The 17,983-nt window shown below is 41.7% G+C and overlaps 1 protein-coding gene across 6 annotated transcripts in view; it reads right to left on the reverse strand.

Moving 5' to 3' along the window:
- Window positions 1-17,463, reverse strand: part of ZMYND11 (zinc finger MYND-type containing 11) — a 73,003-nt gene extending 55,540 nt beyond the window's left edge. For 2 of the 6 annotated variants that reach the window (XM_061126619.1, XM_061126615.1), the window contains exons 1-2: window positions 17,323-17,463; window positions 496-630 (exon numbers count right to left, since the gene is read on the reverse strand). In XM_061126619.1, the coding sequence (XP_060982602.1) occupies window positions 496-611 (116 nt within the window). In that variant the 5' untranslated portion in view covers window positions 612-630; window positions 17,323-17,463. Of the gene's footprint in view, window positions 1-495; window positions 631-16,002; window positions 16,133-16,772; window positions 16,849-17,070; window positions 17,090-17,322 lie in introns of those variants that run through there. The other 4 variants (XM_061126620.1, XM_061126618.1, XM_061126616.1 and 1 more) reach the window with 4 other exon arrangements.
- Window positions 17,464-17,983: the final 520 nt, after the last annotated feature.

A 17,983-nucleotide genomic window follows, 5' to 3' on the forward strand; every position in this document is an offset into this window, starting at 1 on the left:
TATACTGTCTGTAACTTAAAAATATAGAATGAAACTGTTAAAAATTCTGGTTAGTGTACTACAAACTAATAAGAAGTTATTTACCATACCTACACTACATTATATGGTAGCATATATTATTCAAACATTAAAGTAAACAATGACCAGCAGACTTTTAGATAGTTTACATGAAAGAAAGTAATTAACCAAATGCCTTTTGATAAAAGACTTAAATAAAGATTGGCTTTCAAGAGTTAAAAAAATTTTGGTAACTAAAAATGTATTAGTGTACTATCGGAAACAGTACACATTGATATTCTACATAACCTCTAAACACAAGGTGCTTGTGCATGTTTCAGTATTTCCCTAACAACTTTACAATCCTACAAGGCAAAAAGTGACTAGTACTTTGTAAGATATGTTGATTAACATAATAAATAAACAAATGATTCTTGGACCTTTTCTCCCAAAATTCCACATAAAATTTGAGAGATCTGTCCATATAAAATGACTTACTTTGTAATACGGTCAATGTTGGCAATTTGCTTCTGATTCCGTATAATCTCAATGGCTGCCCAAAGATGCTGGATAGCTTTTGTGTCCGCCTGCCGTCTTTTTGTTAAGCGTGCCATGACCTGTTTACTCCTTTAGCTGTAGCAATATATGGAAACATAAGGGAAAAGCACAGATTACAAAATGAATTATCATCAATATAAGTGAGTTAACACTCAGCACCTCACTATATAGTACAGCCAACTTTTTATTTTCTACCGTCCACATCACTAATTACTCCATAAAAACTTTCATTTCATTACTTCATAAAGAATGACACTAAAAGACCAATAGTCAAAAAGGTCTGCCCAAGAAGAAGGAGCAGTCATCTTATATCAATATGACAAAGAAATACACATATAAAATTTATTATAAAGCAAAATATTACTACATAAAATTTCATTTTTTGATATTACACTGTAATTTGACACATCAATGCAAAATGGAAACTAAATATCCAAATTATTAGGTACTTCATCATGAAAGGGGCTTCCCTGCTGGCTCAGACAGTAAAGTCTCCGCCTGTAATGCAGGAAACTCAGGTTCGAACCCTGGGCTGGGAAGATAACCTGAAGAAGGAAATGCCAATCCAGCCCAGTAGTCTTGCCTGGAAAATTCCATGGACAGAGGAGCCTGGTGGGCTACAGTCCATGGGGTCGCAAAGAGTGGATATCTTTATTCAATTTCTATCTTTATTCAATATTTATCATATTGATAGATGAAAACAACATTCCTTTAAAGAAAAACAAGACCACAAACAGAAAATACAGAACAGTTGTTTCTGACTGAGGTGTCAAAGGCTGGCAGTTGGTATACCAGTGGATGACACGAAAGGACCCACATTATTAGAAAGTTTCAGGTGCTGGCCATTCAGGAAGTTATAAGGAATCAACATTGTTAATTTATTCAGATTTCTATATTCTGAACAGACTGAGGCAAATGGCCACCGGCTACAACCTGGCAAGACGAGGGGGAAAAACCAGAGTTGCAGCCTAAATGTCTGACGAGCGATGGTACTGTATGAAGAGGTCACACGTCTGAACTCTCCACTGCGCACGGGCACAGACTTGTTAGGCAACAAGACGCCTGAGCCCTAAAGCACACAGGTTACGATGCTGAGGCCCAAATGCATAAGATAAACACGCAAAGCGCCGGGGATGGCTGAAATCTCCCTGGCCTGATCTTTCATCTGTAAGGAACAGTCCTTCTTAGCACTTCACTGTATTCCATGACTAGTCAACAGAGCCTCACAAATTTCTTTTTTCTCCACCTCTACACTTCTTTTCACGACTAAGTCAGTTCTCCCTCTTTCTCCAAAAAAACCCAAAAAAAGCCAGCAGTTGCCAAAGTTTAACCAGAGACTCACTTCTGGTGAATCTAGGATCAGTTAGGCTCCTGAAATAAGAAAGTTCTTTTCAGAATTACAAAATCAATTCAGAATCAAAACAATAACGCCAACATTCAAGTTTTAAAGAAAACTTTAGGATAATTAGTTGACACAGACTGAAATATGAAACTAGAAGATTTTTAAAATTATAATTATGATTTAAAAATGTACCTTTTTCTAAAAAGTTATAATTTTAAAACATACAGAAACTTCTCAGTTTAAGTGCACTAATACAGGTATGTCAAGTTTCCAAATCCAGTAACATTATGATGAGGAATTTATTGGTAAAAGTGACATCTAATGGTTAACCATAATAATACAACTTGTTAGATTATACAGATACCCAGATAAAAGAACAAAATTTCATTCTTACACACTTAAAGAAAAATAGCTGCCTATTTTGTGTAAGGCATTGTGCTAAACACAATGAAGTATTTTTAAATGTATAAACTCTAGTCCTTGACAGAAAATAACATAAAACTAGCAGAGGAAATTTGACATATACATGGCACTACTAATTATAATATCATATATGACCATATGGACCATAAATGGTCCAAAATATATGCTGTGAGAATCCACAGAGACATTAATTCTAGATTAAGTAACACTACAAAATGGTAAATGTGGGAAAATATAAAATTTCTTAATGTCTTGAAAAGATAACTGACTGTTTAATGCAAACATAAAGATAATTGCTAGGTATCATTAGATTTATAACATATGTAGAAGCACAATATAGATGACAAGAATAATACACATGAGGGGAGAGGTAGTAAGCAGTTGTATCACTGTAAATTCTCACATTGTATGTGAAGTGGTATTTATTATATTAATTCAAAGGGAAGTATATTAAATCATGGATGCATATTACAATCCCTGGATGCATACTACAATTCCTGATTCAAACACTGGAATACAAAGAGGTACAGTTGACATTTAACTCAACTTATAAGATGTTTTCAAAATACACACAGGTAAAGAATACTTTACTCAGAAATACAGAAAATACATAATAACAAAGTTAACATTTACAAATACTAAAATAAATAGCAAATATAACTATCATATAACAATTAGGAGAATATAGTAGAGACTGGTAGCAGAAATTCTAAAAGTGATGTCACTTAATTCCTAGAAATGATTAAATTCAAGATTAGAGAATTAAGCAATGCTACATTTCAGGAAAGCAGATGTGAAGTTAAAACCAAGATTTCTGAGATCTACCTATCCAAGTCACACAGACTTAGAAGACAAGAGAGAGCCCAGAAACAGACCTACCAGCTGTTAAGAGTCAGAGTCAGCTCATTTCTGACAAAGCAGCAAAGGCAATGCATTGAAGCTGTCTGTTCAAGTGTTGCTGTGCAACTGCACATCCACATATATAAAAATGAACCTAAACACAAACCTATGCCTTTAACCAAAATTAACTCTCTATTCTGTTCCACTAATCTATGTAACTGACTGTTATTTCACCAATACCGCACTGTTTTAAGTACTATATCTTTACAATAAATCTTGAAGCTGGGTAGTATCAGGCCCTGATTTCATTCCTCTCTTTCAATACTGAGTTGGCTGTTCTGGGTCTCTGAAATGCTGGAGTGTGTAAAGACAAAGGAGCCCTCCTACACTGTTGGTGGGAATGTAAACTGATGAAGCCACTATGGAAAACAGTAGGGAGGATCCTCAGAAAACTAAAAATACAATTACCATCAGCAATTGCACTCTTGGGCATTTATTTGAAGAAAACTAATTCAAAAAGATACATGCACCCCTATGTTCATAGAGCAGCACTATTTACAGTAGCCAAGACATGAAAGCAACCTAAGTGTCCCCAACAGATGAATGGGTAAAGAAGATGTGGTACATATACATAATGGAAATTACTCAACCATAAAAAAGGCATGAAATAATGCCATTTGCTGGACCGTGGATGGACTTAAAGAAGATCATACTAAATGAAATCAGACAAAGGCAAATATCATATGATATCACTTATATGTGGAATCTAAAATATAACACAAAGGAACTTATTTACCAAACAGAAACAGACACATAGAGATCAGAATTATGGTTGCCAAGGTGGAGAGGAATGAGGGAGGCATGGATGGGGAGTTTGGAATTAGCAGGTGCAAACTATTATATACAGAATAGATAAACGACAAGGTCCTACTGTATAGCACAGGGAACTATATCCAATATCATGTAATAAAATATAATGGAGAAAAAAATGAAAAACAGAACTCCCATATGATCCAGTAATTACACTTTTAGGTATTTATCTGAAGAAAATGAAAACTCTATCTCAGAGATAGAGTCAGCTGTACTACCATATTCACTGCAACGATTCACAATAGGGACTTCCCCGGTGGTCCAGTGGCAAAGATTCCTTGCTGTGGTCTGGGAACTAGGTCCCACATGGTGGAGCTGGGAGTCTGCATGCCACAGCTAAAGGATCCCAGGTGCCAAAACAAAGACTGAAGATTCTGCACACTGCAACTAAGACCTGGGGCAGCCAAATATTTTTTTAAAAACCAAACCTATATATTTAGAGAACAGGCTGATGGTTGCCAAAGGCAGGGAAGGTGGGAGAAAAATGGGTAATAGTCAAAAGGTAAAAGTTTCCAGTTAAAGGTCATAGTGAGAAAGACTTGGTATATTTCAAGCGGAGAAAAGACAGTGGCTGGAATGTCATAAAGAGAGGTGCCGTGTGAAAAGAGGCAGAGAGGCAGAAGCTAAGATCAAACCATGCAGGATCCCAAGTCCTGAATAACCAGCGTGGATTTCCACATAATTTCAATGGCAGTAACTGAGAGGATTTTAAACTTAAGCGAGTACGAGTGATCTGCTTTAAGAAGGATACCCTTAGATCATGGATGTTAGGATGCTGAGTAAAAGACCTTTCTGCCCCTCCCCCAAAAAGTGGAAAAACAAAAACAAACATCTTTGAAGAACATACACTCCGCAAAAAGTGAAGACACACAATGAATACAGGAATTGTATGTTTCTGGCCAAACAGAGGAAGGTCAAATTTACATAGGGAAGTTCAGTCAAAGCTAAGGACTTTCCAGTAGTCAGGTACAGAAGTGAGAGTTGGACCATAAAGAAGGCTGAGCACTGAAGAATTGATGCTTTCAAATTGTGGTGCTGAAGAAGACTCTTGAGAGTCCCCTGGACTGCAAGGAGAGGAAACCAGTCAATCCTAAAGGAAATCAACCCTATATATTCACTGGAAGGACTGATGCTGAAGCTAAAGCTCTAATACTCTGGCCACCTGATGCCAAGAGCCTACTCACTGCAAAAGACCCTGATGCTGGGAAAGACTGAAGGCAAAAGGAGAAGGGTGTGGCAGAGGATGAGATGGTTGGATAGCATCACCAACTCAATGGACATGCACTTGGGCAAATTCCAGGAGATAGTGAGGGACAGGGAGGGCTGGTGTTGCTGAAGTCCCTGGGGTTGCAAAGAGTCAGGCACGACTTAGCTACTGAACAACAACAGTGACGAAAGCAAGCCACTTGCCTAGAACTCCAGAAAAATTTGGGAGTAGAAGGCAGCAGGTATAGGGATAATTACAGATGTTGAATAAAAGATGTTATTTAATGTGTGTAAGAAGCAAACAGACCCAACTCCAGTGCCATCAGGTTATCAAACAGCTACCCATCCTCATCCTTGAGGAGATAGGAACATAGGCTCTGAATAAGCTGAACCAGAGACAGTGAAATCAAAGACAGCAAGTACAGAAGAGGATGAAAGTGAGGTAGGTAGGAGGTTTCCAGAGGGCAGGATCTACAGACACACAGGTGAAGAGAATGGCAAAAGGAAATGGTATGTGCAGGCATGTCTGCAGATATGGAGTAAAGCAACTTACTTCCCACATGAAGCCTTCCTTCTCTGAAAAAAGAGATTGATATTCTCTACAAGAGAAATGGGGATAAGAAAGGTGCGAGGGAAGTAAAGAAAGTGTTGTTAATCATCACTGAAAGCAGACAATGAACTGATCAGATAAATAAAATCTGATAGAGCGCCCAGACAACCACATAAGTTGGTTTCTAAGAGCCTACACACAGTGGCAGGAGCTCTGTTGTTTCCCTGTACTGGCAAGCATGCTGTTAAGAGTCAACTCACACGGGACTGGAGTTCTATCCACCTCATGCGAAGAGTTGACTCATTGGAAAAGACCCTGATGCTGGGAGGGATTGGGGGCAGGAGGAGAAGGGGACGACAGAGGATAAGATGGCCGGGTGGCATCACCGACTTGATGGACATGAGTTTGAGTGGACTCCAGGAGTTGGTGATGGACACGGAGGCCTGGCGTGCAACGATTCATGGGGTTGCAGAGTCAGACACGGCTGAGCGACTGAACTGAACTGATACAATGCAGGCACTGAAAGGATAAAGGGGTGTTCCTCCATCTACCTACATGCACTTATCTGACCTAATTTATGTACAGCACTGTACTAGATATTATAAAGAAATTTTAAAAGTTAGTGTACTCGGGTCAAGGAACTGGGAAGTTAATTATGGGAAGATAAAATAATTATAAATGGCAACAGAATAATAACTAGTTGAGGCAAACTTTAAATGCTGTAGAAGCTAAACTAAGGAGACAGATTACTGCAGGACAGCAATACGATGGAGAAAACGAAACCTGATAGAAAGCTCAAATGCCACATTTTAAATTTTAAGCTAACTTCAGGAAGGGCACGTGGAATGGGGAAAGGAAAGGAGGATACCTGAGCAAAAGTCACAAAGTATAATTAATAAAATAGTACAACTTGTGCATTAAAGAAAACACTTGCTGAAGTAAAAGTTTTACTGAGGAGAATAGGAAAAAAGACCACAAAATTAGACTAAGACTCCAGAATATCCTGATGACAGGATTATATACCCTGGAAGAAGGTATGTGAAGGAGGTTTCTGATCATCTACAAGTACCGCCTCTTAGCAGACTTCAGGGCACAGTGCAGGGAAAGAAAACAGGAACAGAGCCTGTGGCCTCCCTGAGTGGAAGAGACAGACCAGAGACAGCAGTATCCAGTTTTCAGCTCAGTATTTCATTTGGCAGAAATCAAAATTTTTAGTTAATTACTTTTCCTATGAATCAGATGTCAGATATGCCTCCCTTCCCATTATTATAATATTTAAGCTCATTCTATGAAATAGTATCTTTACTTAAGAACAAATAGTGACTTGTAATAGTATACTCATCTAATATTTTCCACTCTATTCTTCAAGGTCCAATTTTATAGGAATATTCTATTTAAAATGGGATTCTAATACCATAACTCCTCACTGTATCTAGTCATCTAAACCTGAGAAAAGTGTGTTTATTTAAGAAAATTTGACTTGAAATATGTTTAAATAATTAGAAAAAAACTGAGAGGGAAATGAACTGCAGACGAAGCCATGCCAACCAGCTGGAAGAGCAAACGACCAGCTCAGAACTTGCTAAAGACAACACCAACAGTCAGCACCAAGCCAAATGAGGCTTCTCCAGGTCACTCCTCCTCCTCTAAAAGCCCTGACTTCTGCAGATTGATGGAGTCTACACGAGAGAGGAAAGGAGAGAAACCCGTGGAAATTATCAGAAACTCCACAGGTCCTCAGGAAGCCTCTGGTAGACGTGTGAAAGCATGAGAAGGCAGGTGTCGGTCACCGGTGACTGGAGTGGCAGTGAATCTCACTGCTCACAGGCTTCTTCCCTTGGATTTCTCTGGGACACGGTTCAGACAATGAAGCTGCTCCTGCTCTGCTCTGACCCTGTAAGTGGAAACAACACTCCCAATCTGGAGGAACATCAAGGACCTCCTGACATGCAGACAAAAGCCAGGGATACCCAGGCTGCTAAGCAGCAGTGCCAGGAAAACCTCCTCAGGTGGTCTACCTCTCACCTGGAGGCACAACTTCACCATGGCTGGCATAACGACTGCCCAGGGAAAGACATCCAGGTGCTTCTGATGCCTGTCAGGATCACAAGCTTACTCCACAACCCCAGAACACTAGGCTGCTGCTCAAACTACAGGAAATCTCAGAGACACTGAATTGGGTGGCAGCCTAGACATCAATGTCCCAGACACAATGCAGGACCATTAGGAAACACTAACCAACCCCACCTTTGCTATCCAGCCCCCCTGATCATCAGCAAAGCGACAATGCCAGAGTATTTTTGAGGAACCTGAAAAGACTACTAGTTTTCTTGTGGGACACATTAATTTTTCAGGTCATTTACTTTATCCTCTGCAGGAAACTTCAAGATTAAGATTCCTGAAAAATAATTTCTGAGACAGGTAGCTAAACGTCACAGGGTACATCATTTCCTATAAGCCATTACAAAAAGAACTTTCTAGAAGAAGGCATATATACTTGGACTACTAAAAAATAAAAATGTGGAACTTAAAAAGTTCAACAAACAAACAAAAAAAACCCAACTGTAACTTTAAAATAGAGCCCAGAACCATCCCCAGAGATTCTGGCTTAATGTTCTTGTTAAGGAAAAAAAAAAATTCAGGTGCTCAGTCATGCTTGAGAACCAGTGTACTATCAGGAGCTTACCAGGTGTTGCCCTAAATCCCAAAGAATTTATTTAAAAGATGCAAACACTACAGCAACTAAGGTTTGCAACAGTATGTTTTTCATTAGGATTTGTTTAAAATACGCAAATGAATCAAGACAAAGTCTAACTTTGTATTGGTAGCTGTTCAGCTTTTAATTCACTTGGAAATAACTGAGACTACAACTTTTTATTTCAATAATCATAAAATAAAGTTTAACTTTCAAGTTACTCAAATGGAAGTTTCTGAACTAAAACAATCTAACATGAATACTGATCACAATTGGGAGCCTACTTATATGGGCAGAATAAGCATGTATGTATTTCAAAATAAAAACCATAAGGTATTTTGACATTACAGTAAGTGCAATATTTTTAAAATTTATTTTTAATTGAAGGATAATTGCTTTACAGTATTGTGTTGGTTTCTGCCAAATATCAACACGAATCATCCACAGGTATACACAGGTCCCCCCTCTCTTGAGCCTCCCTCCCAACCCCACCCTTCTAGGTTGTTACAGAGCCCTGTCCTGAGTGCCCTGAATCAGTACAGGGAAGCCTGGCGTGCTGCAGTCCATGGGGTCGCAGAGAGTCCAACACGACTAGGCGACTGAACTGAACTGAACTGGATCATACAGCAAACTCCCACTGGCTATCTATTTTACATATGGTAATGTTTGTTTCCACATTACTCTCTCCCTACATCCCACCCTCTCCTTCCTCCTCACCCCACACTGTGTCCTTAAGTCTGTTCTTTATGTCTGTGAGAGAACCCACACGCCACAACTAGGGAGTACTCCTCTCCAAAGCTAGAGAAAAGCTCACACGCAGCAACAAAGGCCCAGTGCAGCCAAAAATAAATAAATAATTTTTAAAAAGATAACATTGCTAATGGTAAATACCCCAAAAAACTTTTATACATATCAACAGCAAGCCCAAATAAATCAATCTCACTTGTTCCTACAAGTACTGGCCAGCTGAAGTAGATATAATCCATAATAATTTGAGAAGGGCTTCATGTCAAAACTCAATTGAAAATTAAGAACTTTATCTCTCTAACAGCATTTCTCAGATGCAGGTTTTTTTTTTCCATTTATTTTTATTAGTTGGAGGCTAATTACTTTACAATATTGTAGTGGTTTTTGTCATACATTGACACGAATTAGCCATAGATTTACATGTATTCCCCATCCCAATCCCCCCTCCCATCTCCCTCTCCACCTGATTCCTCTGGGTCTTCCCAGTGCACCAGGCCCAAGCACTTGTCTCATGCATCCAGCCTGGGCTGGTGATCTGTTTCACCCTAGATAATATACATGTTTTGATGCTGTTCTCTCAAAACATCCCACCCTCGCCTTCTCCCACAGAGTCCAGAATTCTGTTCTGTACATCTGTGTTTCTTTTTCTGTTTTGCATATAAGGTTATTGTTACCATCTTTCTAAATTCCATATATATGCGTTAGTATACTGTATTGGTCTTTAGCTTTCTGGCTTACTTCACTCTGTATGATGGGCTCCAGTTTCATCCATCTCATTAGAACTGGTTCAAATGAATTCTTTTTAATGGCTGAGTAATATTCCATGGTGTATATGTACCACAGCTTCCTTATCCATTCGTCTGCTGATGGGCATCTAGGTTGCTTCCATGTCCTGGCTATTATAAATAGTGCTGCGATGAACATTGAGGTGCCTCTTTCAGATCAGATGCAGTTTTGAAACAGAAAAGTAATCAATGAGCAGATAAATCAAGAATCTACCAAAAAACAAAAACTGAGATAGTTTTTTTATGTTTTCAAGCTGAGATAGTTTAGCCTTCATTAAGAGTATTTCTCTTTAAAAAAACCTTCCTATAGCTATTAAATATAAGAAAACCTTGTGTAATATCCCCACTGATGAGCATCAGCATGATCTGAACCTAGGCATGCTACCAATCAGTTGATCAGTTCTTTCCTCATCACATTTCACATTATTTTATTTTTAGTCAATAAACCACTTCTGAATCCTGAAGCCTCCGTACTTGGAGTAACTTTCAAGAAATGAGCTATTTAAAGGAAACAATAAACAAAGAGAAAAGACAACCTGTAGACTGAGAGAGATATCTGCAAATGACCTGACCAACAAGAGATTAGTCCGCAAAATTTACAGACAGCTCATAAGGCTTCACTGGTTGCTCAAATGGTAAAGAATCTGCTTGCAATGCGGGAGATCTGGATTAGATCCCTGGGCTGGGAAGATCCCTTGGAGAAGAGAATGGCAACCCACTCCAGTATGCCTGCCTGGAGAATTCCATAGACAGAGGAGCCTTGCGGGCTACAGTCCATGGGGTCGCGAAGAGTCAGACATGACTGAGCAACTAACACAAACACATATGAGGCTTAACACCACCCAAAAAAAATAACCCAATCAAAAAATGAGCAGAAAACCTAAGTAGACATTTTCCCAAAGAAGACATACAGATGGCCAAGAGGCATATGAAAAGATGTTCAACAGTGCTAGTTATTGGGGAAATGTAAATCAAAACTACACTGAGATATTGCTTCACAGCCATCAAAATGGCTATCATCAAAAAAATCCACAAACAATAAATGCTGGAAAGGGTGTGGAGAGAAGGGAATCCTCCTACACTGTTGGTGAGAATGTAAACTGGTATAGCGACTATGGAGAACAGTATGAAGGTTTTTTAAAAATTAAATACAGAGCTACCATATGACCCTGCAATCCCACTCCTGGTCATATGTCTGGAGAAAAACATAAGCCCAAAAGGATACATGTATCCCAATGTTCACTGCAGCACTGTTTACGACAGCCAAGACATGGAAGCAACCTAAAAGTTCACAGACAAAGGACTGGGTAATGGAAATGTGGTACATATATACAATGGAAAGTTATTCAGCCATGAAAATGAATGAAACAATGCCATTTGCATCAACATGGATGGACCTAGAGCTTGCCATACTGAGTGGAGTCAGACAGAGGAGGAGAAATACCATATGACATACTTATATGCAGAGTCTAAAAAGAAATTATACAAATAACTTATTTATAAAACAGATCCACAGACTTAGAGAAGAAACTTATGTCTGCCAGCAGGGAAGGATAGGAGGAAGAGATAGGGAGTTTGGGATCGACATGTACACACTGCTATATTTAAAAGGGATAACCAACAAGGTCCTACTGTATAGAACAGCAAACTGTCCAGTGTGGGTGGGAGGGGAGCCTGGGAGAGAATGGACACCTGTATATGTATGGCTGAGTTCCTTCACTGTCCACCTGAACTATCACAACAGTGTAATTGGCTATATTCCAATATAAAGTAAAGGGTTAAAAATAAGAAATTAGCTATTTCAAGCCAAAGTGAACTTATCCAGCAATGGGAACAGTAGAAGATTCCTTGAGACAATGACTGCCCCGTGTAACGCAAGGCAAAAACTTTAGCGATAAAGTTAGTCCCTGGTGACTCAGATGGTAAAGAATCCACCTGCAATGCAGCAGACCTGGGTTCAATCCCTGAGTTGGGATGATCCTCTGGCGAAGGGAATGGCTACCCACTCCAGTATTCTTGCCTGGAGAATTCCATTGACAGAGGAGCCTGATGGGCTACAGTCTATGGGGTTGCAAAGAATCAGACAAGGCTGAGCGACCAAGCACAGCACTGCACAACAAGCTCTCAATACACTTCTAAATATTTGTATGTATCTTTCTTTTGTTTACATAATAAAAGGAGAGGAAAGATGTCCTCTTTCTTTAAACTTTAAGTTTACTTAGCATACAAGGAGGTCAAATTACAAAAAGATACTAAAGGTTTTAAGTGGGTCTACCTTTCATTTAAATGCTTAGATGGTAACAAAAGAATAAAAAAATTACTAACCATAACAAAGTTGCTTTTAAAAATCATCAAGTAGCTAAAAAAAGTCATAAAGTTACAAATTAGAATGAATCGGAAATCTGTGTTCAGACCTCAAAAGTAATTTCAGCTCAAATACAACATACCTTAACTCACACACATGGTTCCACAGCACCTGTACTTAATTTCTTCTGTTATACTTTACTGCACTTGCTTCAGTAATTTGTTACCAAGTGTCTAGTATAAAGCAGTCTCAATAAATAACAATGTGAATGAATGAATGAACGCAAGATATTAAAACATATTCTACTTACTATAAGTAATGTCAATATATTTTAATGTGATCTCACAAAATTAACTTTATAAAAGCAGCTATTTAAAATGTGTTTACTAGACTTAAATGTTACTCAGCTTACAAAAAAGGAAATACTGTGTATAAGTTTTAAGCAACACACATTTTTCCAACTACTATACAAGAACACAGGGTAATCTGCTCAACATATTCCTCTCATCTCTAAAGAACAGATGAGTCCATATGATCCCTTAAAAACCCTATTATGACAGTATTCCATTGTCATTTCTATTCATCTGTTTCTTTAATTTCACATAAAGTTAGGCAAATATTAGCCATTTATGTATTGACTGAATAGAAAGCATGCTCCCAAAATACAATGAAAGATTAGCTAAATGTCTAAATATTTACTAGTTGTACATAAATTAATTTGTAAAATTGAGTTGAGTATCTAAGCCTAACAATTTGCTAAATTTGCCTACTAAATACATAATGCTCTCTATAAATATTTTCTTAATTTCCAAATAAATATTTTAACTTTCATAATACTTATTTGCATTTGTAAGTAATTTTAATATCAAACATTGTATAGTATTTTCACAATACAAACTACAGGCATACCTTGTCTCATTGCACTTTACCTTGTAGCCCCTCACAAATACTGTTTTAACAAATTGAAGGTGCATGGCAATCCTGCATTGAACAAGTCTATTGGTGCCATTTTTCCAACAGCATTCATTCTCTCTCTGTTTCTCTGTCACAGTTCGGTAATTATTGCAACATTTTAAGCTTTTTCATTATTCTTATATTTGTTAGCATGATCCGTGATCAGTGATCTTTGATGCTACTACTAAAACTCACTAAAGGCTCAGGTAATGGGTAGCATTTTTTAAGAATAAAGTATTTTTAAATTAAGGTATGTTCATTTTTTTGGGACATAATGTTATTGTACATGTAACAGACTACAGTATAGCCTCAATATAACTTTTAAATATATATATTGGGAAATCAAAAAACTCACAACTCGTTTTATTATATCTGCTTTATTGTGGTGGTCTAGAACAAAACCCACAGTATCTCTGAGGTATGCCTATAAATAGCTTTTCAAGAATTTTCTAACTGGAAAATCAGTAATAGCAGGCACACATATGCACATAAAAAAATCTTAAGGGAGTACATATGTTTAAGACATTAAATGTGAGTTATTACATCACACTGCTGGGTATTTAGATTTGAATTTTATCTCCCTTCCATTATGTTCATTTCTATCATTTCAACTCTAATCACAGAGATCTCAAATTTTAATGTTACATGGATTATATTCTCTTGACTACTACGACTTCTTTCACTTTTTATGAGAGTATGCATATGTGTTGAGGGGTCTGGTGGTGCTACAAGGAGGTCAGACCTTACACAATTAAAAGGAAGACTGCCATGCTTTTAAGATGATCATATGTATGATTTTTAAAAGTGGGATAGTATACATAAAGAACTTTGTGAAATGGTTGAGACTTAGTAAACATACGACACCTATTTTTATCATGATACTCAGTTATGTAACAAACCTGTAGATACCAAAACATTTCAAAACTCAAGACCAAAGGAGAACAGACCACTGTACCAAAGGAGATTTAAACTTTTTGAACTTCTGACAATGCCACTGAAAGAAAGTAACTGAAAGTCATCACATAAGAAGTAGTGCTAGCAATTAAACTCTCTCAGATGGGGAAACTGAGGCCAGGCAAGGCAAATTTAAATAATTCGTCCAAGCTCACTTTGCTAGTAAATGACAGAGGTGAGATTCAGACCCAAACCACCACCCTCAAACTCTGCTGGTATACTACCTCTAATCAATTACCAAAAATCTAATCAACCTATAAAGAAATTCACTATTGAGTCCAAGTTAAGGTTTTGAAACAGTGAAACTGTTTTTTCAAGTCTGACTCTTCTCCTTAACATTTTCCCCTTTCCAGACACAGCCTCTTTGCTTTTCAACTGAAGGGTGGTTGGAGAAGGGCATGGCAACCCACTACAGAGTTCTTGCCTGGAGAATTCTCATGGACAGAGAAGCCTGGAGGGCTACAGTCCATGGCGTCCCAAAGAGTCAGACACAACTGAAGCGTTTTATCAGAGAGGTAGGTAAACAAAATCTGGGCTTCAGGCAACAGTAGGACAGCATTCCATACTTTATTATGAATGCTAAAATTCTTAATTACATTCAATTAGTATCTCGATTTAGGGATGCCAAAGGATATGAACGTCTCTCTTACACACTATCTGAACAGCCCTTAAAGGAAAAGAGGGTACAATTACGAAAGGGTGAAAGTGCGAACACACAGGGCAATTCATGGAAACATGCAACATGACATCCATTCAAAGTATCAACATAATGATATCCTAGGAATACCGCATATGAAATAAAGAGATAATTTTAACACTTTAATTGATTTTTCTTTGTAAAGCTGGGAACATTTACATGTATGTTTATTTAAGCACCTTGCAACAGGTAACTGAAAAAATAAATTGCCCAATTACAAAATATAAAAGGGAGATTCTGTTTTCATATAAACAACATATAAGTGGGAAAAGTACCACAAAAACAACAGAGATCCTCTGTTAATCATGCATTGAGTTAAGCAAGAAAAATATTTTATTGAGTCTGTCATAATCATATTTTCTGACCTCTAATTTTCTAACTTGGCCATTTATAAAGGACAGTCCACCAAAATAATGACTGTAACCAATGCTAAAGACAAGGAAAATAACATGCTAGAACAAAATTCACATCTTATCTCCTGCTTATACAAATTAGAATTCAGAAAAGTCATGCAGGTGACTCTGCTTACCAGAAAGCACTCAAACTTTTAAAGTACAGCTAAAACGATTTCCCTGATTGCTTCAAACCATTCATGAGAATCAATGACCCCCAAACCTGAAAAGTTTATGCATCCCATAATCACTAAGCTACAACTCCTACATTTCTCAGTCTAAAAGAAAATAAAGGTTTTACTTTCCGCCTTTGAATAGACAAACAATTATTTTTAACCAGTCTCTTGCTTCCACAGGACTCTGCTTACTGTAGGATGCAGCACACCTGGGTGAGCAGACCAGAGGACCCAGGACCTAAATCTCAGAGGGCCCTGCCTGGGCCTCTCAAGGTCTGACCCAAGCATCTCTTCCATCCCTCAACGGGGTGCCGTCTCTGAGTTCAACAGGACCCTGTACTGGGCCCACACCCTACAGGAGCACACGAAGCACCATGAACACACAGTGTGTGACCGCGGGTATCACATGCCCACACCAGGTATCATGCACACACCTGGTGTGTCACCCGGCACCGTAACTCCACCGGGTAGCACGTCCCTACCACATGTCACACGAGCACCACACACTCACCAGGTATCATGCAGGCTCCCACGTATGTAACAGCAGGCGCACACCACGGACACACCGGGCAGCCAGCCCACACGATCTGTAACACCGAGCACCATGGACACTGGTTCTCACGCCCCCACCGTACAAACACCGGGCACCGCTGGGCCAGAAACGCCTGAGGGTACGGTCCACGCGGAAGCTGGGGCCCGGGCCAGCCCGCTGGGCCGCAGCCTAGCAGCTCCCCTCCTGACGCCGGGCAGGACGGGCAGCGGACACGCAGGCGGTGCAGAGGTCCGCGGGGGAGGCGGAGGCCTCGCTGCCGCCTAGTTCCCGGGCCCGGGGGGCCGAGCCTCGCCAGGGCCCTTGCGGACCGACCACGCTGCCCAGCCGCCGCGGACGCCCCCAGCCCACCCTACCCACCCCAGACACTCACAGGGCCGTGTCCCGGCGGACCCCGACCCGGACCGTGGCCCAGGGGCCTGGCCGCGCAAGGAGGACCGGCCTGGCGGGCGGCGCTCACGCGACTCCCCGGCTTCGCGGCCCGCGCAGGCCCCGCGCGTCCCTGCTCCTGCGGGGCCTCCACCGGCGGCGGGCCCGCCTCCCCCGCCGGCCAAGAGCGGCCCAGCAGGCCCGGCCCGGCGCGAACAAAGCTCCGCCGGCCGGAGGCGAGCGGCGGTCACGCCCGCGGCCCGAAAGGCTGCGGCCGGGCCGGGCCTCACAAAGCCCCCGCCTCGGACACCCGCCCGCGCCCCGCCCGCGCCCGCACCCCCGCCGAGGCCGAGCGTCCCCACCATTATGCTCCGGTGCTCGCCGCCGCCGCGCCAGGCCCTGCCCCTCCGCGCCGGCCCGCCGTCCGCGCCGCCTCCTCCGGGCCGGGCCGGCGGGGCGCGGGGCGGGGGGGGGGGGGCGCTGCGGTCTCCGGGCCCGGCTCCCCGCCCCGGCCTCCCCTCCTCCCCGCCCCGGCCCAGCCTCCTCCCCCCGCCGCCCGCCTGGACCCCGCGCCTCAGGGGCGCCATGTTTACAAGCTTCCACCACAGAAACTCGCGAGCACCCGGCAAGGCAGCGCAGAGGTCCCGCCGCCGCACTTACGAGGTCTCCTCGCCGAGCGGCGGGCCGGGCCCGGGCGCGGAGTTGCGGCGCCGCCGCCGCCGCCGGGAAAGTTCGCGTCCTGCGGGGCCGCGGAGCCGCTCACACGGCGGGCTGAGCGGGGCGGCCGCCCGCCGGCTCGGCCTCCCACCGCCCGCCGCCGCCCTCGGGCTTTATTGTGTGGCCGCCGCCGGCCGCGGGCTGGGGCTCCGCGCGGGCTCCCTCCCGGCGGGCTGCCCACACGCCCACACCCACCTTCCCGCCGTCCTGTGCTCCGCGCCTCTCCCTAATCCGAGCATATTCCTATGGACCCACACAGGCACCCCGAGTCCACACGCACGTGAAAGCTACGTACGTGCGGGCGCGCGGAGCCTGGCGCGGGGCGCACAAAGATCCGGCGCCCGGAGCATCGCCCGCGCGGGCCGCGGCCGCGGGCGCTGCAGGCGCCGGCCCTGGGCGGCCCGGAGGGCACGGGTTGGAAAAGCAGCGAGGCCTGAATCGGCGAGATCGGCAAAAGGATGTTAATACCCTTTAGATTCTGTTAACGAAACGTATTGCAGGAACATGCTGAATTCTTCATTCCGTGTGTACACAAACAGGTCTTAAGAAAGGACGGGAGCAAGCATTATCGTTTCGGCAAAAACACTACCAGTTTGTGTAAGGAGAAGGAGGTTATCTTTCTTAGTTTGTAATTCTAGATCCAACCTGAGGAGATCCCAATATGTGGGTTAAGAAAGTCTCAGTGATAAACACACTTTTACAGATTTCACAGTATTTTCTCTAATGATCTTTGTCCATAAGAGTTTGGAAAGAAGACCTACCAACCAAAACTTCCTACTCTGATTCTCTTTGGACATATATACCCGAAAATCGCTGAAAGACTCTTGTCCAAGAAATGCTGGAGTCTAATTCAGTT

Source organism: Dama dama, chromosome 23, assembly GCF_033118175.1.
Source record: "Dama dama isolate Ldn47 chromosome 23, ASM3311817v1, whole genome shotgun sequence".
NCBI classification, from domain to species: domain Eukaryota; kingdom Metazoa; phylum Chordata; class Mammalia; order Artiodactyla; family Cervidae; genus Dama; species Dama dama.